Below are 26078 nucleotides of genomic sequence, written 5' to 3'. Positions count from 1 at the left end.
GGAAAGCTATTGAACCAAACTTTCACCTCCAACTTGAATCACCTCAAACAAATGAGTAGATCATGAGATATGTCAATTTTAAGTTGAACTTATGTTTTGATTTTTTATTCGATTAACCGAGTCACCCATTCCAACAAATTATTTAGTACAAGAAATTGATAATGGTTAAATTATTTACCGTGGAATAAATATGTTGGGATGAGCACAACAATATACCCTGTCAAAATTTCAGGAACTGGAACAGAAACCTATTGCAACATATTTCTGAAAATGAGAATCGGAACCTGTTGCAACAGGTTCCTGAAAATGAGAACAGAGACCGGAACCTGCCCTATCATTTTAAGAAAATAAAATTATTGAAAACTTTTTGGTTTAGGCTTTGATTGTTTTATATTTTAAATTTAAATTTTATATTTATATTTTCAAAAACTAGCTTAGATTGTTTTTATTTTAGGCATATGAAACATTTTTATATGGCCTGTTCCCTTATTTCCTTATTTTAGGTATTTCATAATAGAATTGGTTTGTAAAAGATACCCAACAGGGTACCCATTCTAAAAAGTTGAGAACCAGAACCGAAACTTGTTTCAATACGTTCTCGATTTTGTTACCTGTAATCGGAACCTGTTTCAACGTGTTCTCGATTTTGTTACCTGAACCGAACCCTGTTTCAATATTTTCTTGATTTTGTTACCTGGAACCGGAACCTGTGTAACCATTTCCAGAACCGCATGTTCTTAACAGGTTTCGGTTTCGATTCAGGGTGCCCTAACTTTTTGCTACATAATTACTACAAGAGAATCCGAATATCAACTGATTAAGCATTGAATAAAGAAAGTATAGACTCTAAATATTCCTTTAAAACTTTCATTCACCTAGGGCAAGGAGATGCAAAAAGTACAAATCAGAACCCTAAAAGAAGAAAGAAGCATATGTGACCTGAAGCATAACACCAGCCTACAACAGGAACCATGTCCATAGATAAACCTTACTTATCATTCCAACAGGTGTTCAAGCGATGATTACAACAAACTATGCATTTAACAGTATATGTCTTCGTCGTTCCAAAATGTTGCCCTCGGTAGCACCAAGATGTTTCCTAGCTCTGACAGTAACTTCATAGGTATTCACTTCTTAGCTGTTTACTCAAAAGACAACAGTGCACAGATATTAACAAATCAGACAATAACAATAAACACAAGGCATAGCAAAAAACCAGATTTAAAAACTCTGCTTAAAAACAAATCGTACCTTTTTTTATTTAGAAACACTAGTTATCATCAAACCTAATCTTCTTAGATGCAGGCAGGTTGGCACCCTCCTGTAACATAGGAAAAGAACAACAGAATAAGAATAAGTCCTAAATATTATGCTTACACAAAAGATTGAACGAATCTAGCCAAAACTTGGAATGCCAGTACTTCATAACAAATTTGAGACATATACAAGGCTGCTAAGAGTGCATCCAAGTATCCAACTCCCCCACTGAAAATCTTCTCTACCCGCAAAAATACTGTTTACTCCTTCACCACTTAAACGCAGACATACAAAAATTACTGCCCTGAGGTTTGTAGCTTATAATTCCAACAAATACAATGCACCCTACTATGAAACATCATCCTTAGCATTTAGCAATCAAAACAATAAAAGAACAGAACCAAAAACTGAAACCAATAGATAGAAAGGTGGGATTTTAAAAAGAGAATCGGGTTAGGAGAACAACCAGATAATTTGACTCAAATGGTACCACTAAGTGAGTGAAGGCTACCGGGGTACAAGGCCATGTTCTCTTCAACTTATTCTTATTGCTTATTACTTATTCTTCTTAAAATCAGACTAAAATCTAGGTAAGAAAAAATCAGACAAGATCAAACCAGAACAGAAAAACAAAAGACACTCGCAGAGCACGGTAGACCAGGTGAATTCAGACCAAGAAGAATCAGACGGACCAGAAACTTGAAAAACCTGACTGGACCAGGTGAAGAGAACAGCGCCTAAATCTATGTCAGTAGACAAGTAGTTCATTCTTTCAAGTGAAGATACTACAGTGACTTTCTAGTTTCTACATAGAGCAACAAAAATGATCTAGATCCCAAAAGCTCTACTATGACTAGGATAAATAACGCAGAGATTCTATAATCCTTTTCGCAGGTTATCTTCATTTCTCATCCACAGAATACAAGAAGTAGCCGACAGATATATTCATATCGAGCTTTAAGCTCCTTAATGGCCATCTAAGTACCCTTCCAACACCTTCCTAAATCCACATATTCCCAACCACTTCAATCCACCACATCTAACATGGACAACTAAAGGAGACCCCAGCCATTACAAGCCGGTGATAAAGTCAAACTGATCAAGGTTTACATAGGCTGTCAAGCAGCAATTGCCTTCCATTACGTTAGAAATATCATGAACTTCGTACTTTTTATCATGACACCCTTATCTTTGTGATATTACACAGATTTTGCAGCTGCAACTGTTGGGAGCAATAACTGTGCAGTTGCTATAGGTGCCTCTCATAACAATAGGACTACTTGAACACAAAGACCTAAAATTTAGCAGCAGGGATAGGAAGAATAGCTGCTTTTGCAACTTTTTGTTGCTTCAATTATGCATCACAAATTTTGACCATTGTTAAAAAGCGATACCGAATTTCTTCCGCTGGAAAATATGACAAAACAACCCCAGACAACCCCCCCCCCCCCCCTCAGGCATTTAAAGTAAGTCCCACGATGTAATATACTACTTCGTATGTAGGTATTAAAATCTTACAATTTCGGGACATTCGTAATCAATTCCAGCAGCCTCTATTTTACTTCTTCGTTTTCTGTCCTGCTTCAGAATTGTTTTCAGCAATTTCTTATGCTCCTCGAGTGTCCTATCCTGCAAAGCCATACATTAATAAGACATACACAGATCTACCCTAAAAAAAATTAGCACTCTCTGCTTTTACCTTATTATGCTTCACCCTCTCTATTTCAACAAAGTCAACAGGTGTCTTCTGCCTGCGGTTTACGCCTTTCCATCTATATTTGCAAATGGACATGAAATCAGAAATCTCTATAATACACAAAATCCATAATAATGTTATATATAAAAAAAACAACTAACACCAGCCGGGTAAAGATTTCTGCCTTTCATGAATACCAAACTGATGGTAGCCGTGGTAGGGTTAACGAAGTTCAAACAGCATATTAGGATGTTCACTCAACTGTGAGCACTGAGCATAATTGCATTGGGAAGTGAATGAACAGTAGATAATGATCATTAAATCTAACAAGCTGTAAAGAGTAGCCATTATATACAATTTCATAGCATACAGAATAAGTCAATGCATATCATAGTTGCCAAAAGGTTTTACTTTGGAAAGGAAAGGAAGTGGTCCCTTAGTAAGTGAATGCTTTTGCTCCCTCTCTCAACTCTCCTGAAATAGAAGCACTGTGATGCACTCACACATAGTATCACCGAGTTTTGGATTCCAGCTCCTAGATTCAAGACTTCAATAAGCCCAACATATATGCCATCAAAACACTAAGTCACTAACACAACCTCCCATCTTAACCAACTAAGTTAATACAACCCATAACTCTATCTAATCATGACCAACTCCAGTTCCACTACCGATCATTACTTATTACCACCTACCTTCACAACTACCGAGACACTGATCTCAAAGACAAGTAGACAACCCAGATACAACTATCCTCAATCTCAGGCCTCCGCAAGTATCCACCTCTCCCACACATGCCACCTCCAATGTCTAGTGACCTAGTCATTTGTGCTCCCATAAGCCCTCCCATCTACACTATTATTAAATCTCCAAGACAAAGTATGTCATGTTGCCATGTGTCACCTTCTCTAAGTATGACAAGGCGCCACATCAACAATGACATGGAGGGTGTGCTTTTCATATTGATAAACAAAATGTTTTTGTTAAATTCGAACATGGGACCAACAAGAAATATAGTAGAAAGCTTACCATCTTAGCTAAATATTAGTTATGCCTTTTAACTCTACTTAAAGATATTTAAGTTGGATAAGATTAGTGTGTATTTATATTACTTTTTCACATGTTTATGTTATTTGCTAATTTTCAAAACATAATGATTGCAAGAAAATGTAATTTTGTTACCATTATTGAAAATGGTCTCGAATAATAACAAGATCTTTAATTTGTCCACTTTTCACATATAATAGGACATATTTTTTCATTCATTAGTCAACAATTGTGTTAGTATATATGGATTATAACATATATACAAGACAATAATTAGATATTAGGTATGACTTACAAATACTAACAAACCAAAAAGGATGAGCACTATTACTAAAACATGATACTACGTACAACACACCACATCCAAATAAAATAAACTATTTCCGGATAGTTATTAAAAAAAGAGTCAAGCTCGTATACCCTAAACGTGTAAACCGTGCATAAAAAATATTAATATGGTAACCTACGTTTTAACCGGGGCACCGCCCGGGGTGAACACTAGTTCACCACCTCAAACTCAAACCAACCACCTTCTACAAACCCCAAACAACACTTCCAATAACAACCAATTTTAATGCAACCCAACGTTCATCTGAAAATAGGCACCATCACTAATGAACCACAGTGGATCTTCCAAGAAAGAGAGAGAGAGGGAGACAAAGCCACACCTACTAGTTTAGAGGTTTTTGCTAATGATGGTAAGATTCTACCTATTAAATAAATGAATTTGGCCAACAAGGTTCAAGTTTTGGAAACTTAGAGATATCATTAGACACTCTAATGGTTTGATGTTACCACTTGAGGTGTTCTCGGCTGAAACAATGACAATGAAAGTGTAGGAAAGTGTAAGAAGGTAGGATCCACTGTCTGGAGGCTGAAAAAGGAAGGCAATGAAAGAATCAGATGATCAAGGAGGGGGGGGGGGGGAGGGGGGGGGTGGATGGTGCAATAATGGAATCTAAAGGGTGATTGTTAGAGGTTGGGAGGAATGGTAAAGAAAATAATTTTATAATGGAATGATTTTATTCAATTCCCTTGATTTTTTCCCCTCATATGATTGAACCAAATGGCCCCCCAGTACCTTTTGGTAAAAGAGAATGTAGTAGCTCAATAACACTAATTTGTTACTACCTGGCTTTTAATCAAGGTAAATTAGAAGAAATATTCATCCAAAGGAGACACGAAAACATGAACACAGCTATAAATTGCATCATTTGCTTCATATATACACTTGGACTTCATCCAATCAAACAATCAAGACTCTTGCCAAAGTCGGGTGACGGAGGAGGGTGGGACATAGTGCCTCAGTTTCTTCTTTGATAGATACTTGATGGCTCGAACATGCTATAAAGTTCAAGGACCACAACAAAATAAAAAGGTACACACTCGATAAAAAAAATGCGATTCCAGCAAAAAGATACAAGAAAGGCTTACAGTTTGGGATGTACATGCTCTGGAGAAATTAATCGTACTTGCAGCATGTGCTCAAACAGTAGATAATTATGCATACACTCAGCCACAACTTTGGCAACCTGTAACAGCAGAACAGCAAAATTTAGAAAAACAGTAGTAAACTCCAACATTACTTCAAGCCGGTAACATAAAACAACCTCTGGGTACTCGAACTCGATGAAACCGTGATGCTTAGATTTTCCGGTCTGTAAAACATTCAAATACATAAAAGAGATATTAAATAAGGAACAAGAAATAATACTAAAGTGTAAAGGCATGAAAGACCCTCACTGTCTCACACAAATGAATGAATACAGAAAAATAGAATAATGTTTGGTGACAAAACAAATCCAGTGAAAATTAGAATCTACATTGCTAATAAACTGTGATAAAATGGAGTTCCTATGAAATACAAATAGTACAGGTCACAGGAGCAAAATCATACTTTAAAGGAAGCACTTTTTTAAACCATAAAGACAAGAAAAGAACAAAGACAGGTAAAGTCACATTTAGCAAGAAACCGAGCTTGTCTAATACTCTCATGGAAAGCTAGTCCCTTTTCAGCCTTAAGATCCTCGGTTCAACCCACCACTTGAGTCTTTGACCTTTCCCATCTCCTAGTATCAAGAGCCTTCACCAACATACTATGACGGTGAGATACACTTAGTCGATTAGGAACTCAACAATTATAACTTCAAATGAGGCGCAAAAAGCCAATTCTAATGATTGACCTATACAAAGCTAGTAGGTTCAACGAATTCTGTCGTGCTATAGTTTGAGTAACTAACAAAAAAATCCAACTCGTCAATAACTAGGATCCCTCAGTACTAAATGAAGAATTCCTACAGCATATCACTCAGTAAGCCTTTTAGACTAATTTGTATCCAAAAAACAGTCTCCAAAAGCAGTGCTTTTGGCGTACAGAAAGCATCTATAACTACAAATATTACTATTGATAACTCTAAATACAATAGCAGCCAAACTCATAAAATGAAGAGATTTTAAAGCAACTAGAACACAAAGGACCTCTTTTTCGCTAATCACAAACATATAAACTGAAAAATGTTATTATCCTAACCTTCCTGTTTCTGGAAATCTTCAATCTCCTAATCGTGCCAAATTGTTTAAAAAACCCTACAAAAAAATCAGTAAAATTCAGTAAAAAATAAAATTAAAAATTACACAGTGAATAGCACATAATCAATAACAAAAATATCTTTTGAAAGATAAAATAAATAATTGCAAACCTTCCATTTCATCCTCGTAAAAACCGTGGGGAATTCTACCGATATAAAGAACAGTGGATTTGTTATCGGAATCATCTCCTTTAGGTATCTTACGTGCCGGACCGCCTTCTAATGGCTACAATTTGAACAATAATTTAACAACGTCGGAATTAATTAACAGTTAAACATCCTATGAATACAGAGAATTAAGAAGAAGAAAGAATAAATACCAAGAAATCTGCATTTGTTACAGTTTGGATTTGCTTGGCCTTCTTCATCATTTTGCTTGTTCTGGGAATTGATGGTCCGGAGAGGATGAGAGATAGAGGGTGTTTTGTGACTGCGTCTGTTCGACTTTGGGTTTTTGGCAGGGAGGAGGGTACCAAACGACCTAGGGTTTTAGGGGTTTTTTTATTCTTTTATTATTTTATTTGTATGCCGATTTCATGAATTATGTGGGATGTCACGTTTTATTTGTACTTCCTCCGTCTTTTAATACTCGTAACGATTGGACTTTTGCCACTATTCATATAATCTACTTTGACTATTTTTAGTGTTTTTTATATAAGATAAAACATAGTCATGTGGGATCTTGTTAGATTCGTCTCAATGTGTATTTTCGAAATATTAACTTTTTATAATTTTTGCATAAAGAGAATTTAAGATATAAATGATCAAAATTGTGCTTTTGCATGCGTGAAACTAACAAACGTTGCGAGTAACAAAAGACGGAGGAAGTATGATTTTTCTACAACACTTCCCGACCTTGGCATCTTACATTATTTTCGCTTTAAATATATTACTCACGTCTTCTTCTTCATTTCAATTTCCCACTCCCGTGGATTATTCTTGCGTGGACCTGATCCACAATAAAATCAGTGTGGACCCAAAATCAATAGTTTTCTGTAGCACCTTTTTTACACTCATAGTGACCTTTATTGTTCATATAGTAACTATAATAAATTAAACACCAAAGTTTTTAGACATAGTAACCCTATGTTTTTAAAAGCGAATTGTGACTTAAAATCACATTATTCAAACATAACATGTATCAACAACACTAATTTGATATTTTTTTCTCCATAATAATCTTAATAAAATGCCAAAATAAATTAGGGCATAAGTTGTTAGAATTTATTTTAAGACATGGTCCACAATAAATTTAGTGTGGACCAAGTGATCCATTTAAGAACTGGTGCTCCCGTTCACTTAACTCATTTCTTGTTGTAATAAATTTTATATTACGGAATAGTATTTTGAAGTATTTGAAAATTATTGCAATCATACTTGTAAATTTAAAAATATTTCTCTATTTGCATATCAAGAATTTACATATTTAAATTTTAAAATTAAGAATATATTTTTTAAAAATAAATGTGTGCTTATTTATTCAATGTTTATTAAAAAAAAAGAGAAAATCATGATGATGATGCAGACAATCAGGTTACTAACTCGAAACTTATTCAGGATGAAATTCTAAAGTTTTATTAGAAATTGCAAGCCTCTTGTGCTAATTCTCTTCCTATTATTGATCTCAGTGTGATGAGTAAATAAAACAGATTGGGCGTCCAGGAAGGGGAGTTGTTGTGTCGAGCAATTACAGATAGAGAAATTGATCTGGCTATGGATTCTATTGATAGCAATAAGGCCCCGGGTTTGGATAGGTTTGATGGTCTTTTTTTTAAAACGAACCTGGTTTGTTATTAAATTCAATATCTTCAAGTTGTTAAGACGTTAATTCTTTGTTACTTGTTATATGCATGAACCTACTTATGTTACTTTAGTTCCTAAAGTTGTTAATCCAGCTATTGTCTGTCAGTACAGAGCTATAGCATGCTGCTCAACTCTTTACAAAATTATCTCCAAAGTTTTAACTGCTCGTGTCCAGAAGGTGGTAGGCAGTGTTGTTAGTGAATTTCAGGCGGGTTTTATACCAGGGAGGCATATTGTAGATAATGTCGTTGTTGCCACTGAGTTAGTCAAAGCTTATTCTATGAAGCATTTATCTCCTAGATGCATGATCAAGGTTATTGATTTGCGAAAAGCTTGCGACTCCATTGAATGGAGCTTTCTTGAAATGGTGATGCAAGAACTTGGTTTTCCTACTCAGTTATTAGGTGGATCATGGCTTATGTTACCTTTGTTTCTTCTCCGTGTTGATGATGGAAAGCCCTCTCTTCCGTTTGATGCTAAGAAAGGACTTAGGCAGGGAGGCCCTCGGTCTCCTTTCTTATTTGCAATCGAAATGGAATACTTAAGCATATGTTTAGCCCCTCTAGGTGATAACCCAAATTTTAACAGCCATCCAAGATGTGAAAAGCTTAAGATCATGCATCTTATGTTTGCAGATGACCTATTATTATTATGCAGATCGAGGTGATGTGATTTATGTTCAACTTTTGTTTGATGTGTTCTCCAAGTTCTCCAAGGCTTCTGGATTGCAAGCTAACATGAATAAAACTAAAATATATTTTTCCAGCATGAGTTTGTTGATTATAGCATTATCATTCTATGCATACTAACAGTTTAGTGATGCTGTTTTCCTAATGCTGTAGTGTTACTGCTGATGCTATGCTGTTGTTTTGCTGCTGATGCTGCTTTGTCAGCACACAGTCATCAAGTTAGTTATGAGTTTGTTATAACAAACTTTAGAACAATCTAGATCCCTAAGCTGTACTATATATACTTCATTGCTGTAATATTTATTTCATCATCTAATACAGAAAAACAGAAATAAGATTCTGCTTTCTTCTTCTTCTCTCAATCAATATTTTCCATTCTGTTTCGTTTTTCTTCATGGTATCAGAGCAGGATCAACGATCCTTGGCTCATTTTTTCTGAAAAATTCCGCAAAACTGTTAGCAGTTCTGTCTTTGTTTGTTGTCAAATTGATCAATCGATTCTAGTGTTTGTCCACTGGAATTTGTGGTATTCTTTCTGATTCTGGATTTGTGTTTCCATTGGTTTCTGATTTTGTCTTGATCATCTTGATCAAAACTGCTGATATTTTGAACAAAACTGCTGAAAAATGGCTGCTGGTGATGAGAATGTTAACACCAATTCACACAAAGATCTTCCACCAAATCAAGATCCAACTAGCATATATTACATACATCCATCTGATGCTAATTCAGTACAACTGGTTTCATTCAAGTTCAATGGTGAAGAAGGATTCACTAGCTGGAAAAGATCGATGCTATTAGCTTTATCAGCAAAGAACAAAATTGGATTTGTTGATGGAAGTTACATGAAGCCAGATGCTGGAACAGTATAATGCAAAGCTTGGGAAAGGTGCAATGATTTGGTATGCTCTCTGATCCTAGGCAATCTGAATGAGGTAATTGCTAAGAGTGTTATGTTTCTCAAATCTGCAAGAGACATTTGGCTTGATTTAGAGGATAGATTTGGATTTTCTTCTTTGGCTCAAATTTATTCACTCGAACAAAAATTAGCTGAGATAGCACAGGGAAACAAGTCTGTGTCTGAATTTTTTACTGAAATCAAGTCTATATGGGATGCAATTGAAGAGGCTCATCCCTTGCTTTATTGCACCTGCAACAATTGTACTTGCAATGTGACCAAGAAATTTTTCCAAAGACAACAGGAAAAAATGGTCATGCAGTTCATGATGAAGCTCAATGATCAGTTTGCTACAATTAGAGGCAATGTACTCATGGTGCCTACTTTGCCAAAAGTTTCTGAAGCCTACAGGTTGTTTGCTCAAGAAGAAAGACACAAAGAGGTGTCTCTGGCTAGTAATCAAGTGGAAACATTGGCATTTGCAGCTGAAAAGAGAAGATTCAATGGAGATCACTGGAACAATAACAACAAGAGCTACAAGACTCAGCAAACAGGATTTCAATCTGGTTTTCAGAAAACTGGAACTAATACAAGATATGGTAAACCAGGATCCAACTATTATTGCACTCATTGCCAAATCCAGGGTCACAGTGTGGAGAGATGCTTCAAGATCCATGGTTATCCACCTGGTTTTAAGACTAGGGACAACAAAACAGCTGCTGTTTCTTTTGGAGGTGATTCTAATGAAGGAGAAACAACAGTGCCACAATCTGAAACTAATCCAGTGATTACTATGGACCAATATCAACAGCTCATGGATATGTTGGCTAAGCAACAGCAGAGTGCAAGAACTGGAACAAACTCAGCTATGATGGCAGGTAATATTTGTTTACTGTCTCATACAAATTCTAAGTGGCTTTTAGACAGTGGTGCTTCAGACCATTATTGCTATGACCTGACACAATTTACTAGTTATGAAGCTGTTAAGAAACAAAACACCTACATAACTATACCTGATGGGAGTAAAATAGCTGTCACTCACATTGGTTCAGTAACTCTTAATGATGACATAACCCTAAATAATGTGCTGTATGTACCAGATTTTAAGTACAACTTAATATCTGTGCACAAACTGTGTCAAGATTTGGATTGTGAGATTCACTTTACTCATGACAAGTGTTTTGTTTGCTGTCAGCAAGGGAAGCTGATTCCTCTTGGTGATGTGAAGTCAGGCTTATACAATTTGGCAGAAAAGAAGTTGGGAGAAGCTAATTCTGTGCAGACACACACATGTAGTGTAGCTTGTCTTTCTACTGTAGACAATGCCAAGTTGTGGCACTTAAGACTTGGTCATTTACCTTTCAGTAGGTTGAAACTAATAAACCCTAGCTGTGTGATCACACCTTGCTTACAGGATACTATCTGTCAAGTATGTCCTGCTGCCAAACAGACTAGACTTAGCTTTCCTTCTAGTAGCATTAAGTCAACTAGTCCTTTTGATCTTATACACATAGATATTTGGGGCCCTCATTCTGTAAAAACTCCTACTGGATGTAATCAATTTCTGACAATTGTGGATGATTATACCAGATTTACTTGGTTACATTTTCTGAAACAGAAAAGTGATTGTGTTACTGTCATGAGCAATTTCTTAAACATGGTGAAAACACAGTTTGGAATGACAGTGAAATGCATCAGATCAGACAATGCTAAAGAGTTTTGTGAAGGTGACATGAAAAAATTATATCAGACTCTTGGTATTTTGACTCAAACTAGCTGTAGTCATACTCCACAACAGAATGGTGTTGTAGAAAGGAAACACAAGCATTTACTAGAAATAGCAAGAGCATTGTACATTCAATCTAAGGTGCCAGAGAGGTATTGGGGAGAGTGTGTCCTTTGTGCTGCTTATCTGATCAACAGGATGCCTCTACAATCCTTAGATCTTGAAACACCTTACTACAGATTGTTTAAACAAACTCCAAACCTCTCACATTTAAGAACCTTTGGTTGTCTTTGTTATGTATCCACATCTAAGGTTGGGAGAAACAAGATGAATCCTAGAGCAACACCTTGTGTGTTCATGGGATACTCTACTACTCAGAAGGGATACAAAGTACTGGAGATAGACACAAATAGATTCTTTGTAACCAGAGATATCCATTTTCATGAGAAACATTTTCCTTTTCATCTCTATCTAAAACACAGCCTTTCACCTTCTCCCTATACTAATGCCATCTACTTACCTAGCTTCATGTCACCTACAATTTTTGATCCACCTGATTTCACTTCTTCTGCAAACATCTTTCCACCTCACTCTTTGCCTGTACATTCACCACCACCCACAGAATCAGCCACATCTACAGATTCTGTGCATACACAGTTCACTTCTTCTCCATCTCCAACACCACCTCCCTCCAACACCACTCAAACTCCTAATAACACTAACTCTTCTTCTGAATCCCACCCAAACACCACTCATTCCACAGATTCCACTTCCAGTTCCTCCAATTCACCTCTCCCTTATCCTATTATCAGACAATCTGCAAGAATACATAAACCACCAGGTTACTTAGATGCTTATGAGTGTTTTGCAGTATCATCCACCAACACAGACACCCCTGTTGTCACCAAGCATTGGTGTAATCTAGTTTCATATGTCACATTTCCAGATGAATTTCAAGCTTTTTTGTCTCAAGTTTGTACTATCACAGAACCAGTGTCCTATACTCAAGCTGCTAAACATCCATTATGGCTTGAAGCAATGAAGAAAGAACTGGAAGCCTTGGATAGAAACTACACTTGGGAATTAGTGGAATTACCAAAAGGAAAAAAGGCTATAGGGTGCAAGTGGGTGTTCAAAGTGAAATTGAGATCCACAGGTGCACTGGAAAGGTGCAAAGCCAGATTAGTGGCTAAAGGGTACAACCAGAAGTATGGTATTGATTATGAGGAAACTTTTAGCCCTGTTGTGAAGATGAGTACTATTAGATGCTTGCTAGCAGTTGCAGCTAGTAGAAAATGGCCCCTTTTTCAGCTAGATGTCAATAATGCTTTCCTACATGGGGATCTCAAAGAAGAAGTGTATATGCAGATGCCTGAAGGGGTAGACAATCCAACCAACAAAGTTTGCAGATTGGTTAAATCCATTTATGGCTTAAAACAAGCATCAAGACAATGGCATGAGAAGTTGTTAACTGCTTTAGAGACACAAGGTTTCATACAATCCAAGTATGACTACAGTTTGTTCATCAACAAACAAAATGGTCACATCAACATTGCAGCAGTTTATGTAGATGACATCATTTTGACAGGAACAGATGTTGATACACTGAAAGCATTAAAAGCATATCTTCATCAAACATTCAGTATTAAGGATCTAGGGAGGTTAAACTATTTCCTTGGTATGGAGGTGGGCTATACTACAGATGGGATTATTCTGAGCCAGAAGAAGTTCACTAGAGAACTTATTGAATCTTGTGGTTTTGATACCACTAAGAGAGCAATCACTCCTTTGCCCATGACTGTTAAATTATCAAACACAGAAGGAGAATTCTATTCTGATACTGAGAAATATAGGTCTTTAGTAGGAAAACTCAATTTCCTAACCCACACAAGACCTGACCTTTCTTATGCTGTCCAAACTCTCAGTCAATTTTTGAAGAATCCTAGAGAACACCATGTGGCAGCTCTGCACCACACTCTAAGATATCTAGCACACACTGAAGGTCAAGGGATATTGCTGAAAGCATCAGATGCTGTTAGTTTACAAGCATTTTCTGACTCAGATTGGGCATCTTGTCCTGATACTAGAAGATCAGTCACAGGGTACATTTTATTGCTTGGTGGATCACCAATCTCATGGAAGTCTAAGAAGCAAGGGACAGTTTCCAAATCCTCTGCAGAAGCTGAATATAGAGCAATGGCAGCAGCTGCCTCAGAAGTTACTTGGATTGTCAACCTGTTAGAGGACTTGGGAGTTCATCATTTGAAGCCAATCACATTACACTGTGATAATCAGTCAGCCCTCCACATTGCTAAAAATCCAGTGTTTCATGAACGCACTAAACACATAGAGATTGACTGTCACTTCACCAGAGATAAGGTTTTGGAAGGGCTACTGCATCTAAATTACTTGCCTACTCAGCAACAATTAGCAGATATCTTCACTAAGCCATTGTGTTCTACACAATTTCAGACACTTCTTTCCAAGATTGGAGCTTGTGACGCTCCATCTTGAGGGGGGATGTTGATTATAGCATTATCATTCTATGCATACTAACAGTTTAGTGATGCTGTTTTCCTAATGCTGTAGTGTTACTGCTGATGCTATGCTGTTGTTTTGCTGCTGATGCTGCTTTGTCAGCACACAGTCAGCAAGTTAGTTATGAGTTTGTTATAACAAACTTTAGAACAATCTAGATCCCTAAGCTGTACTATATATACTTCATTGCTGTAATATTTATTTCATCATCTAATACAGAAAAACAGAAATAAGATTCTGCTTTCTTCTTCTTCTCTCAATCAATATTTTCCATTCTGTTTCGTTTTTCTTCAGAGTTTGGAGATTCAGAATTAGTTGATCTCTTCTCTTGGTATTGCTAAAGGGTTTTTACCTTTTAGATACCTTGTCATTCATCTTTCGAGTCACAAGCTGACTATTAATCAATGTAAACCATTAATTGATAAATATATTAATAGAGTCAAGTCTTGGGTAATCAAGAAGCTTTCTTATGCTGGGAGGTTGCAGTTGGTCAAGGTTGTGCATTTTTGCCTTCAAGCTTTCCGGAGTCAGATATTTTCTTGCTGCCTAAAAAAGTCATACGATCTATAGAGAGGATTTGCAGAACCTATCTATGGGCAGGTGACTCTATTGCTTCAAGAAGGGCTCCTATTGCTTTGGACTCTTTGTGTAATCCCAAGGTAGCTGGAGGGTGGAATATCAAAGATTTACACACTTGAAACAAAGCAACTCTGTCCAAATTACTTTACGCTGTTTCAGTAAAGAAAGATAAGCTATGGGTCAAATGATTGCATATCATGTCAAAGGTAAGGTTATCCATACAGCTAGTAGATGGTTGGTGAAGAAAGCCTTGGCTTGTACTCCGTAGAGATTATGTCCATATAGCTAGTAGATGGGAGCCTTTTATATTTGAAGGAAACGAATGTACCTGCACTTGCGCGGGGATTTTGAGAAAGTAACTTGGATAAGGGTAGTTTATGGTAACAAAGCTACTCCAAAAAGCATTTTTGTCCTTTGGTTGGCTATTAGGAATAAGTTGGGCACCAAGGACATAATGGCTAATTGGGGAATACAGGTTGATTCAAGCTATGTGTTCTGTCAATAACACGATGAGTCAGTCCATTATTTATACTTCAAATGCAAATTCTCTGCTGAAGTTTGGGGTAACATTCTGAAAAGTTGTTTAATTATGTTAGAGAAGTGTGTGATTTTAAAGTAAAAATAGCTAATGCCATTAAAATGACTAAGAGGAAGTCAGTTAGGAGTAAGTTGTAAGTTGTAGCTGAAGGGTTGCTTTCACCCTTCCTATAAGGTGGGAAGTAGTTTCCTACTACATAGTTTTGTCATGTTTGTTTGTTGGTTTTGTTGGCCGTAACATTATATTTTCCTTTTGGCAATAAAATTTTCTCAATTGTCAAAAAGAAAAAGAGAAAATAATTAACATAATAAACTATGTCTAAAATTAATAAGAAGGAACGACAAAGTATGTCAATGTCCCTCTCATGATCATTTTACACATTAAACAACTGACATATACGTAGTAATAATTAACCTTAAATTTACAAAACACTATTACACAAACAGTTAATTCGATGAATCAGTCAAACCAACAGTACAAAAACTAACAGTTAGTCAAACCAACTAACAACTTCTAACCAAACATGGCTTAATTTAAATGGTTTCTATACTACTCACAAGTGCCCCCTGTTTTGTGGATTATATTAAAAAATGAGTGGCTTATTAGAACAACTCCAATGGTCATAAAAAAGACATTCTTGCAAATAATAAAAATATATGAGTAGGTTGCCAACCGCTGAAACATGAATTATGTAAGCATCTATTAAAATATTGTAAGCTAAAGAATACAAAATAAAAAAGGTAAAATAAAAAAATAATATAATTTAACAAAATATCAAAGGGAGCTACAAGGTATTGTAGCTAGAAATTTGATGTGAAAAATTTAGTTACACTACCTTGTAGCTAACTGTTTGAGTTGCTCTTAATGGGAGTGGGTAATACTTGCTGACAACATTCCCCCCATCCCTCTTTGATTGCCCCATATTCCTTTTTCAGATGTTCCTTTTGCGATTGTTTCATACAATAAATGAAAAGTTTTCCAATTGTTTTCTTTCTATGTTTCCTTTTGGGACTACTTTATCAATTAATGTGTATATTTATATAAATTCTTTTTTTAGTCGAAATACCATTTTTTTAATAAAGTAAATTTTAACTATTGGAAAATCATAAAGAGAGTAACAATATAAAAAGAATCCGCTCATTTTACTTTACAATAACAACTCAACAAAATCCACCCGCTTTCTTAAACTTTGTACCTAAGAGCATTGTTATAGGGAGGAAAAATTTTGCTCCAAGAGGAAAAACGAGTGGGAAAAAAAATGAATTATTAGTGGTGGAGAGATTTTATTGATGAGGTGGGTAAAATGAATTTCCCTCATGGCATGAGATTTCTTGACTTTTGGCTAGGAAATTTTTGACAAACACGACCACGTGGCATGACATGGGCTTTTGACAACAATTATTTTTCAAAGCCATTTCTTTTATATACTTCTGATTCACCAGAAAACCTATACCGACGATCATAAATTTCGATATCTACAAATTAATATCCATTTTAATACGAAGTATAATTTAACATAAAAAAATAATTCTCATTTCTCTCTCTCAATTTTTTATTTACAAATATAATTACTAAAAACTTAATTACCCATCTTCTAATTTCTATTATCGTTGTTGTTAGAGAGAGAAGTGTTGGATAGAGAGAGAGCTCTGTGAATTTTTCTATTTGCTCATGAATAAGAGAACAATGGGGAAATATTTTTGCTCATGAGAAAATTGGAAAAGATGAGTGAGAAAGTGGGTAGAGATAGAGAGGTGAATGAGATTTTTTTTTTACTCATGATTAACAATGGTTTAAGGGAGCGCGCCACTTATTATGAAACGTAAGGAGTTAGAACATAGCCTAAATCCACCAGACCAAGTACAACTTGTTAGAACAAATGCAAGATGGAAAGTATACTTCAGTTCTGGTGGCCTGTGAAATGTTTTTACTCTTACTATTTCGTATAAACCCTAACATAGTTGCCTTAGCCTGTTTCCCTTGATAATACAGTGCTGAAGAAAAACTACTCTTTACGCATCTGATCTAAGAATGGAGACCCTAAGGAACTTACAAGAGATTGGAGGATAAAAGGAATTCACATGTGGTACTTAGTGAAATGAGAGAATCGTGAAAATTAGGATAATCAAACAAGTAAATACTACACAAAAATGCCGTGATGTTCTTGAACCATAAGATGAACTCCCCGTGTCAACTAAAGTTTTATTATCCGGTTGTGCAGCAACTGCAGGAGGAACGAAGGTGTCATTACCTTCTGCAGAAGGTTTAAAGACCTGAATGTCATAACCTGCATGAGGACGCTAATGGGTTCAGTATTAGTTCACATAGTTTATACAAAACAACTAAATGTAGACTTACAGTCAGATTTCTCCCAGCCCAAGCATAATTTCTCTCTATCAAATACTATACGATAGCCAGTCATGAAGTTTTCTGCACAAATATCAATAGAATACAAGTAAATTAGCTTGTGCATCAATGGCAAAAAAAAAAAAAAAAAACAAGAAAAAAGGTGCACCAAAATTGCAGTCTTAGGGAGTGAATGTAAGCTGTTTTATATCCAACATTAAGATCCTACTCGAATAACTAAGAAATTCTCAGGGCAGGAGTATTGGGATAAAACTTCTACATCTTATCATTTTGACTTAAAATCTATGCGAAATCAAACAGCACCATCAGATCCCTTACCCCCACATTTACATTGAATTAAAACATGGACCAATTTAAGACTAACTAAAGAAAACAAAACAAGAAAGCTAGACTTCTCCTATTGTATGAACCACATAAGTCATGTTCTCATTTGTGCCTGATCTCGACACTTTCCATGCACTTGCTGACTTGTCAAGAGTTAGCAAATGCATTGGCGGTCAAAACCATTATCTGCAAATAGGAGACTTACGTCCAATAATACTAAGCTCTTTACTCTTGACCAGAGCAAGACAATACACCAGTTCAATCTGCGTTCAAAAGCATAAAAATGCACTTAGTCAATAGTTGAGTTTAGCTTGTTACAGGTATGACTTATAAAGAGAAAATTAGTTTCCGACCTGGGTTGAAATGACAATGATAGGATCATAAACTCTAAACTGGCCACCTCCTCTCAAAGAAAGACTCACAGTGGGTACTAAACTTGTATTTGCATCAGGTCTGCCGATTTTGTAGGAAAGTAACAGTGTCAGAACCTGAGATACGTGTGGAAGTTTAGATTAACCTAACACATCAAGTCTAACCTCATATCATAGCAATACTCAAAAGGAAGTCTTGAATCAGCAGGACGCCTCCTATCTTTAATTTGTAAATCAAACTGCAAGGCAAGGGTGGAAAGGAAACAACCGATTTTAGAGAGAACAATATGGCAGTGTTTATTATGAACCAAATCAAACCAAATGCTTACATTTCTAGCAAGGCTCGTATAAAAGGGATCGACGAGATATGTAAAAGATGTCCCAGAATCAAAGAGAGCGGTAAATTCTGCGTCATTGAGGGTTGTTCCTACTTGAATCTGAGTTATAGTTATGTTATAGCTAGGGCTGCACGAAAGCAGGAAGACAAATAATCAGATCACATATAGGTAAAGTGTTTCAGTCAGCGACAAGGAAGTATTCACCGGTAAAAATATACAGACAAAAAATTGGGTTCAAGTATATGGGAAATTACCACTTACTGTAAGGTATTCACATTGAATGGGGTTTCCTTCTGGCCAGGGCTACCTTTGTCACCAAAGCTAATCCTTCCAACCCCATCACGTCCGAAACACATGGAGAAGGAATCTGCTATAAAACCTTCCTTTGATAATATGCTGGGTACTGATATGTTCTCCATACCAAGTCCAAATAAACCATTAGGAGCTGCCACATCTAGAAATGAACCAGTCTGAACTTGTCCACAGCTGCAAAATCCTATATTAGTTAATGCATCCAGAACAAGAGATTCCAGGCACTAGCAAAACATTAAAGAGCTCCATCAAGTAAGTACTCAGTCAAAGCCTGCACGAGTTCAATGTATGAAGCTTAACAGATTGAACTCAAGTCTATATTTCAGTTGACACAATAATCAACAATTAATTAGTATGCCAATAGGCCCATTACACTCCCGTACTCACACCCACTCTGTAAGCCTCCTCTAAGAATTATTTTAGCCGAGTCACTTTTGACATTAAAGCTCACGCTTAACTAGGGCCCCCCTAATTAATCTGGAGTTGTCCTTATTAAGTGCCAAAATACATCAAGGTGATAACCAAATACATCTACTACCAGTAAAGGAGGAATTTTAGTTGAGAGTATGAATTACGATGAACCTAGCATAGATACATGCACTGATACAAGAGTACAGATTTCACTAATTGTAACTCACCCAAATGTGATGTAAGCCTCAACTGATTCTGGGTGATGATCTTCTGTTGTTAAGTGCATCACATCCTCCACTAATATTCCAGAGGTGGATGTCTCAGCAGAGACATAGGAGATAACGTAAGGGCAGTGCCTGAATGATCCTAAGCATTTATTACGATGCTGACATAAGGTGTCATTGCATGAAACTTTCGTGCTGGTGGATGATGCTTTAGGGTTGTATATGCTAAGCTCGAAATCCTGTGTTCCCACACATAACGAAGAAAAAGGGTTTATCACATATTCAGAAAGTGCAAAATGGCAAAGCAACCTAGAACTTGCAACCACCAATGAAACTAGCAAATTCGACAACGACAGATAAAAAACCGTTGTTTAAGCTTCAAGCACAAGCTTCTTTGCATCAAACCTTATGCAGACAAAATCTATCACGGAATAAAAAAATTAAGCTATCTAAACAATCTGTAACAGAAGGATTACTCACCAAAAACTAGGTAAGAAGTAATCATGCCTGGAAAGGAGCCAAATAAGATGCTTGGAATTTCAAGTACAGAAAGAAGAAGGCTACAAGTGTGATCAGATATCATTCAGAAAATTACAGATGGCTAATAACTACCTTGATTAAACAGCATATACTAGGAGTAGATGTATATGAAGTATGAAACACATCTCAGAGGTTATAACACGGAGTTATGTTTTCTCACAAGTTCTTATATCTGCCACACTTAAACTGTATCCACGAGTTTCCCTACAATGCATCATGATTATATGGCAATTCTTTTGATTGAAGTTTACTCAAACCTAATGGACAAGAATGGAGCACACCATAAAGGGAGTGGCGAAAGAGGTCCTAGGGGAATCTAAAGGAATCATGCCACCAAGTAAGGACACATCCTGGTGGAACGAAGTTGTGCAACAAGCTATAAAGAGCAAACGAGAGTGCTATAAAGAGTTGGGAAAATGTAGAAGTGATGAGAACTACGAGAAGTACAAGGAGACTAAAAGGGAAGCAAAGAAGGCCGTAAGAGAGGTTTGAGCAAAGATGAATCAGGATCTTTACGCAAGATTGGATACAAAAGAAGGGGAGAAAGAAATCTATAGGCTTGCTCGAATGAGAAATAGAAAGACGCGAGACATCGGGAGGATTAAATGTGTGAAAGATGTTGATCAAAAAGTTTTGGTGGGAGATAAGGAAATCAAGGATAGATGGAGGTTCTACTTTGATAACTTGTTCAACGGGGATCAAGGACGCGATATTGGGGATACAAATATCCCAAGAGATATGGTTAACCTAGACTTTATGCGAAGAATTCAAAAGAGAGAAGTCGAAATGGCACTGAAAAAGATGGGACGCAAGAGGGCGGTGGGGCCCGATGGTATACCTATCGAAGTCTGGAGATGCTTGGGAGAGAGAGGGGTTGTATGGTTAACAACTTTTTTCAACAAGATTTGGGGAAGTAATAGGATGCCATTAGAGTGGAGGAAAAGTACTATCATCCCCTTGTACAAGAATAAGGGTGATGTCCAGGATTGTGCCAACTACCGAGGAATCAAACTAATGAATCATACTATGAAACTCTGGGAGCGGATTATTGAGCAAAGATTGAGGAGAACTGTGAAAATTTCGGAGAACCAGTTTGGATTTATGCCTGGGAGATCGACTATGGAGGCCATTCATCTTATAAGGCAACTAATGGAGAATTATCGGGATAAGAAGAAGGATTTACATATGGTTTTCATTGATTTGGAGAAGGCGTATGATAAGGTACCAAGAGAAATTCTTTGGTGGGCATTAAGTAGGAAAGGAATTCCGAGGAAGTATATTGTTATCATCAAGGACATGTATTAGGGAGTTAGCACGAGTGTGAGAACTAGTGTTGGTAAGACCGAAGAATTCCCCATTACGATTGGAGTGCATCAAGGTTCCGCACTTAGCCCGTTTCTTTTTGCTATAGTCATGGACGAATTGACGAGGTCAATCCAAGATGGTATACCCTGGTGCATGATTTTGCAGATGATATTGTGTTGATTGATGAAACAAAAGAAGGAGTGGAAAGTAAGTTGGAGTTATGGAGACAAACTTTGGAATCTCGGGGTTTTAGACTGAGTAGAAACAAGACGGAATATATGGAGTGTAAGTTTAGTGGAGTCCAAGATAGAGAGACAGGGGCGATTACCTTAGATGGGAAAATTGTCCAAGGCTCTGAAATGATCCGTTATTTAGGATCTATTATCCAAAAGGATGGAGAATTGGATGGCGAATGTGGCCCATAGAATAAAAGCAGGTTGGTTGAAGTGGAAAGGTGTCACGGGGTTCCTATGTGATTCAGGCATGCCCCAAAGATTGAAGGAAAATTTTTACCGCACGGCAATTCGACTGGCTTTGTTATACGGCACGGAATGCTGGGCAGTAAAACATTGTCACGTGCACAAGATGAATGTGGCGGAGATGCGCATGTTACGTTGGATGTGTGGGCATGCAAGAAAGGATCGTTTGAGGAATGAGATTATTAGGAAGAAAGTAGGGGTTGCACCGATTGAGTTTAAGATGATGGAAAATCGTTTAAGATGGTTTGGACATGTAAGCAGAAGATCACATGATGCCCCGGTTAGGAGGATAGAAGGGTGGCAAAGGGATAGAATTGCAAGGGGTAGGGGAAGATCTAAGAAAACTTGGAGGAAGGTGATTGAGCACGATATGAGCTTTCTTGGAATTGAGGAAAATATGGCGTTGGATAGGAAAGAGTAGAGGGAGAGAATATACATTGATGACTTTATTTGACTTATACAACTTCAATGTTTCTGATTCTCTTTATTTTTATTTTTACTTTTATTTTTAAAATTCTTTCAATTTTATTTTATTTTATTTTATTTTTTAAAATTTCACATGCTATTTTGAAATGTTCTTATTTTACTTATTCATTTATTTTAAATTTTACTTATTCTTTATTATCTCTTACAATATTTCTTCTATAATATATAAATACATTTTTTCTCTTATCCTACTTTCATTAATTTCACTTTCTCTTCCTTCTTTTTTTTCTTTTTACTTCCTGCTCCTTTTTGGTTTGATTGATGACAATGACGATCTCCTACGACGATTCATGTTAGCCGACCCCAAATCATTTTGGGACTAAGGCTTTGTTGGTGTTGTTGTTGAAGTTTACTCAAACCTCCCACTTTGAAGTGATATTAAGAACACCGCTAATTCAGGTTTATTATAAGAACAGGAATATAAATATCCTGTAAAACTAATGATTCATTTGTTTCAGCTTTTTAGAGCTTATTAATTCAAGACTTCAAGAGAACATAAACAATCCATCCGTTAACTCTCTCTTCCCTCTATATGTATCATGAGGTTAAAACAGAACCAAGTTGAAGCAACCCAATCTCAATGAGCGAACTAGCTCATTCTAACGACAACATGAATTCTGCTCCAACAATCATTAGGCTGCTTGGGAAAAATTCCAAATTGCAAGCAAGTCCACAAAGACAACCGTTAGAGTTTCTTTCCCACAAAAACAACTCATAACCTCATAAGCCAAAATTTTCAAATTAGAGTCTTTGTTTACAGACCAACACCCCAAGGGCACAACAAAAGACACCCAACAAGAAAATTAAATGCAGTGAAGTAAAAAAGCTTACAGCGCCATAAGCATAACTTGCACCCTCAATGGGAGCACACCTTGAACAATCACACGGCACCCAAAACAGATCACTCCCCGTGTCCAATGCCACCAAAAACTTCACTCCTGGCGTCCCCAATGTCACCGTCGTATAATGCAAACTTGTCCATAAAATACCAAATATCATCATCAAGAGTTACTCAATTCATTTAGGGAGACAAAAATTAGAAGCAGAAAAACTTCTCAGTAACCAATTAACCAAACAATAAATGTGCCAGTCTGCCACTAACTACCAAAATTCATTATCCATTTTATTCTTATCTGGAAAACTTAAATTATGCAGAACTTCCTAAAATTATCAAAAAATCTTCATCAAAACCCTAATTTCCCCGTGGAGAAAATCAGCAGTCAAACAGTCATGAACCAAAGAACACTCCCAAGTTTATCAAAACCATCATCAAACCCAAAATTTAATTCAGCTTTTTGAAATACCTAAGACAAACTAAACATTCCAGCAAAGAATTAACCATTTAAACCCTAATATTAAGAAAGTAAAACAGAAGAAGCTTACAATCCCAAAGAGCTAATCTGGAAAGTGGAATTCCCGTCGGAAAAAGTAACAGGCTCTTCAATTTCGGCCATCTTACGACCCCTGAGAAATCGATCACGCTGCGCTAAATCAGAGTAATACTCAAACGACCCTTTCTTCGGCCAACGATGATGAAGATGATGATAATAATGATGATTATGAGGGTGATGAGGATGAAGATGATAGTTGTTCTGCGACCAAGTCTTCACTTGTTCCGAGTATCTATGATGCATTTCGAAGGTGAAAACGCGAGCATTGCAAAAATGGAAACAAATTGTAGAAAAATGGAGGAAGATTAAGAAAATCGAGGAGAGAGAACGCATCGTAATTCCTTGATTTTGTTTGTTTTCAAAGGATTACAAACCCTAGAAATTGGGCAATTGAATTTTCAGGGAAGGTGAAATAGTGAATGAATGAGAGTGAGAGAAGTTCTGAAGAGTGTGTCTGTGTGTGTCTGTTACAGGGAGGAAGATGAGAGTGAAGTGGGGTCCATTTGCTAACTTTTTTCTGTTTGTATTAGACAGTTGGAGGTAAGAGTTTTTGCGCGGCGAGTTTTAAATTCACGTTTTTTTGGGTATATAAATGCATATGGGCCTCCTTAAAAAAAATAAAAATAAATAAATAAATAAAAAATAAATAAATAAATAAATAAATAAATGCATATGGGCCTGTTTGGCTGTTTACCATTATTTTTGTTGTTTTCTTGACTAGATAATTCACATTGTTAATTTTTGTCTACTCACTGAGTCACCGGTAGGGGTGATCATCGATCAGTTTTAGATCGATTATAAATGAGTCGGGTCTTATTGATATTGGATAATGTCGGGACAATATTTTTATTCGGGTCAATTTTCAGGGAATGGATGATCCAATAAGTCGGTTACTTGGTATAATTAAATTGATGAAAATTCAAAAAAACGGGTGATACCGTGATAAGTGAAGCGGGTGATGAATGTAGGTGATATTTTTTGATGTATCACCCTGACCCATCACCCTCTTGTCACCTGATTTGGCACCCATTTATTTTATATACTAGGTTAGGTCCAAACTAAATAATTTTTTTCTCTATTCTGACTAATTTATTTAAATTAATTTTTCAATAAAACAAAATCATATAAAATTTATGGTTGTTGGAAAATTAAAGAAAATTATTATTTGTATTCTAATTATAAAGTGAGTAGTGCAATCTTAGGTGTTTAGGGTTTCGACAAAAATACTTAAGTTGGGCAAAAAAAAAAACTTATCATACCTTTATTAGGTAACTGTTTCTTTTAAAATTGAATGATATCCATAACTATAACCATACCCATATCCGCTTCATAAAATGAAAGAAAATAATAATAAAAAAATACTTGTTTGGGTATATGGACATATAATAACACATTACTTTAAAAAAAAAAACTATTGCATGTAAGCTCAGAGTATAATTACTTTTTTTTGAAAAATGTTTATGAAAACCAAAATACCTTCTTGCTATAACGGAGTAGCAACTTACAACGTATATTATAAAAACAATATAATATCATAAAAATTGTGATTTTTCTATTCATGACATATATTTTTCAAATTAGTATTATTTTATCATGTTAGATTCTTCTCATAGTAAACATGAAGTCATAATTTTGAAAAAAAAAAGAAAAAAAATCAAAAAATTAGATACTTTAAAAAATTCTTTAATTAAAATTATATTTTTTTAAAAAAATTTAAGAACTTACCAGGACGTTCCCTCAAAAAAAAAAAAAAAAACTTACCAGGACGTGACACGTGTGATTCCTAGTGTGTATTTTAGTATATAGTAATAGATAGATATTATTTTAATTTATATTATAAACATAAAAGGTGTTGGTAAATCCATTATGTATGTGATTTGGAAAATGATATGTACATTAGTTGAGATTTTCTTGTCATAAAGAACATATAATGTGCACCTGGGTGTACCGTGACCCTCTCACACTTGGGCATAACAATACCCTTGGATGCACGGTACATCCGGATGGACATAATAATCTTCACTTGTTATATCTCATATGCTCGAGCCTACAAACAAGAAATTTGAGAACATTTTAAATACATATTACAAATGGGAGATGAGCGATTTGAACCTGAAACATATTCTACGCATACTAGACCAAAATCTCATTAGTATAGCAAATTGCATCAA

The 26078-nt window shown here is 36.0% G+C and overlaps 3 protein-coding genes across 4 annotated transcripts; 1 reads left to right on the top strand and 2 right to left on the bottom strand.

Moving 5' to 3' along the window:
* Positions 1 to 805: 805 nt before the first annotated feature.
* Positions 806 to 7117, bottom strand: LOC110793524 (uncharacterized RNA-binding protein C1827.05c). The gene is made up of 9 exons (XM_021998404.2): positions 6909 to 7117; positions 6700 to 6814; positions 6531 to 6586; positions 5611 to 5658; positions 5435 to 5532; positions 2957 to 3029; positions 2776 to 2886; positions 1252 to 1321; positions 806 to 1138 (listed from the first exon to the last, which is right to left on the bottom strand). The coding sequence occupies exons 1-8, from the start codon at positions 6957 to 6959 to the stop codon at positions 1271 to 1273; spliced, it is 603 nt and encodes a 200-aa protein (XP_021854096.1). The 5' UTR covers positions 6960 to 7117; the 3' UTR covers positions 806 to 1138; positions 1252 to 1270.
* A 981-nt stretch (positions 7118 to 8098) lies between these two features.
* Positions 8099 to 9619, top strand: LOC130470059 (uncharacterized). The gene is made up of 6 exons (XM_056839618.1): positions 8099 to 8121; positions 8238 to 8350; positions 8463 to 8957; positions 9049 to 9162; positions 9234 to 9298; positions 9485 to 9619. Exons 1-6 carry the CDS (start codon positions 8099 to 8101, stop codon positions 9617 to 9619), a joined length of 945 nt encoding a protein of 314 aa, XP_056695596.1.
* A 7650-nt stretch (positions 9620 to 17269) lies between these two features.
* On the bottom strand, positions 17270 to 24462 carry LOC110793525 (aspartyl protease family protein 1-like). 2 transcript variants are annotated; one of them, XM_021998406.2, is made up of 10 exons: positions 23900 to 24458; positions 23348 to 23489; positions 19710 to 19945; positions 19021 to 19245; positions 18751 to 18886; positions 18587 to 18660; positions 18404 to 18503; positions 18256 to 18313; positions 17718 to 17789; positions 17270 to 17646 (listed from the first exon to the last, which is right to left on the bottom strand). In XM_021998406.2, the coding sequence occupies exons 1-10, from the start codon at positions 24238 to 24240 to the stop codon at positions 17450 to 17452; spliced, it is 1581 nt and encodes a 526-aa protein (XP_021854098.1). In that variant the 5' UTR covers positions 24241 to 24458; the 3' UTR covers positions 17270 to 17449. The 2 variants fall into 2 exon arrangements, with proteins under 2 accessions (XP_021854098.1, XP_021854097.1); XM_021998405.2 differs by having other exon boundaries at positions 18587 to 18886; positions 23900 to 24462.
* Between the last annotated feature and the right edge of the window lie 1616 nt (positions 24463 to 26078).

The sequence above is a fragment of the Spinacia oleracea genome, chromosome 3 (genome assembly GCF_020520425.1).
Source record: "Spinacia oleracea cultivar Varoflay chromosome 3, BTI_SOV_V1, whole genome shotgun sequence".
Lineage (NCBI taxonomy): Eukaryota > Viridiplantae > Streptophyta > Magnoliopsida > Caryophyllales > Amaranthaceae > Spinacia > Spinacia oleracea.
The sequence above is the reverse complement of the archived record's forward strand: the minus strand, read 5'-3'. Positions and strand labels throughout refer to the sequence as shown.

Excerpts from the sequence above, each read along its gene's own strand:
- LOC110793525 (XM_021998405.2), bottom strand. The coding sequence starts at position 24,240 with ATGCGTTCTCTCTCCTCGATTTTCTTAATCTTCCTCCATTTTTCTACA. Across the intron at positions 19,946-23,347 it reads CAAGTTATGCTTATGGCGCT|GATTTCGAGCTTAGCATATA; the intron begins GTAAGCTTTTTT and ends GTGGGAACACAG. Across the intron at positions 17,790-18,255 it reads AGAGCTTAGTATTATTGGAC|AAAACTTCATGACTGGCTAT; the intron begins GTAAGTCTCCTA and ends ATATTTGTGCAG.
- LOC110793524 (XM_021998404.2), bottom strand. The coding sequence starts at position 6,959 with ATGATGAAGAAGGCCAAGCAAATCCAAACTGTAACAAATGCAGATTTC. Across the intron at positions 5,533-5,610 it reads TCGAGTTCGAGTACCCAGAG|GTTGCCAAAGTTGTGGCTGA; the intron begins GTTGTTTTATGT and ends CTGCTGTTACAG. Across the intron at positions 2,887-2,956 it reads AGAGGGTGAAGCATAATAAG|GATAGGACACTCGAGGAGCA; the intron begins GTAAAAGCAGAG and ends ATGGCTTTGCAG.
- LOC130470059 (XM_056839618.1), top strand. The coding sequence starts at position 8,099 with ATGATGATGATGCAGACAATCAG. Across the intron at positions 8,122-8,237 it reads ATGATGATGCAGACAATCAG|ATTGGGCGTCCAGGAAGGGG; the intron begins GTTACTAACTCG and ends TAAATAAAACAG. Across the intron at positions 8,958-9,048 it reads CATATGTTTAGCCCCTCTAG|ATCGAGGTGATGTGATTTAT; the intron begins GTGATAACCCAA and ends ATTATTATGCAG.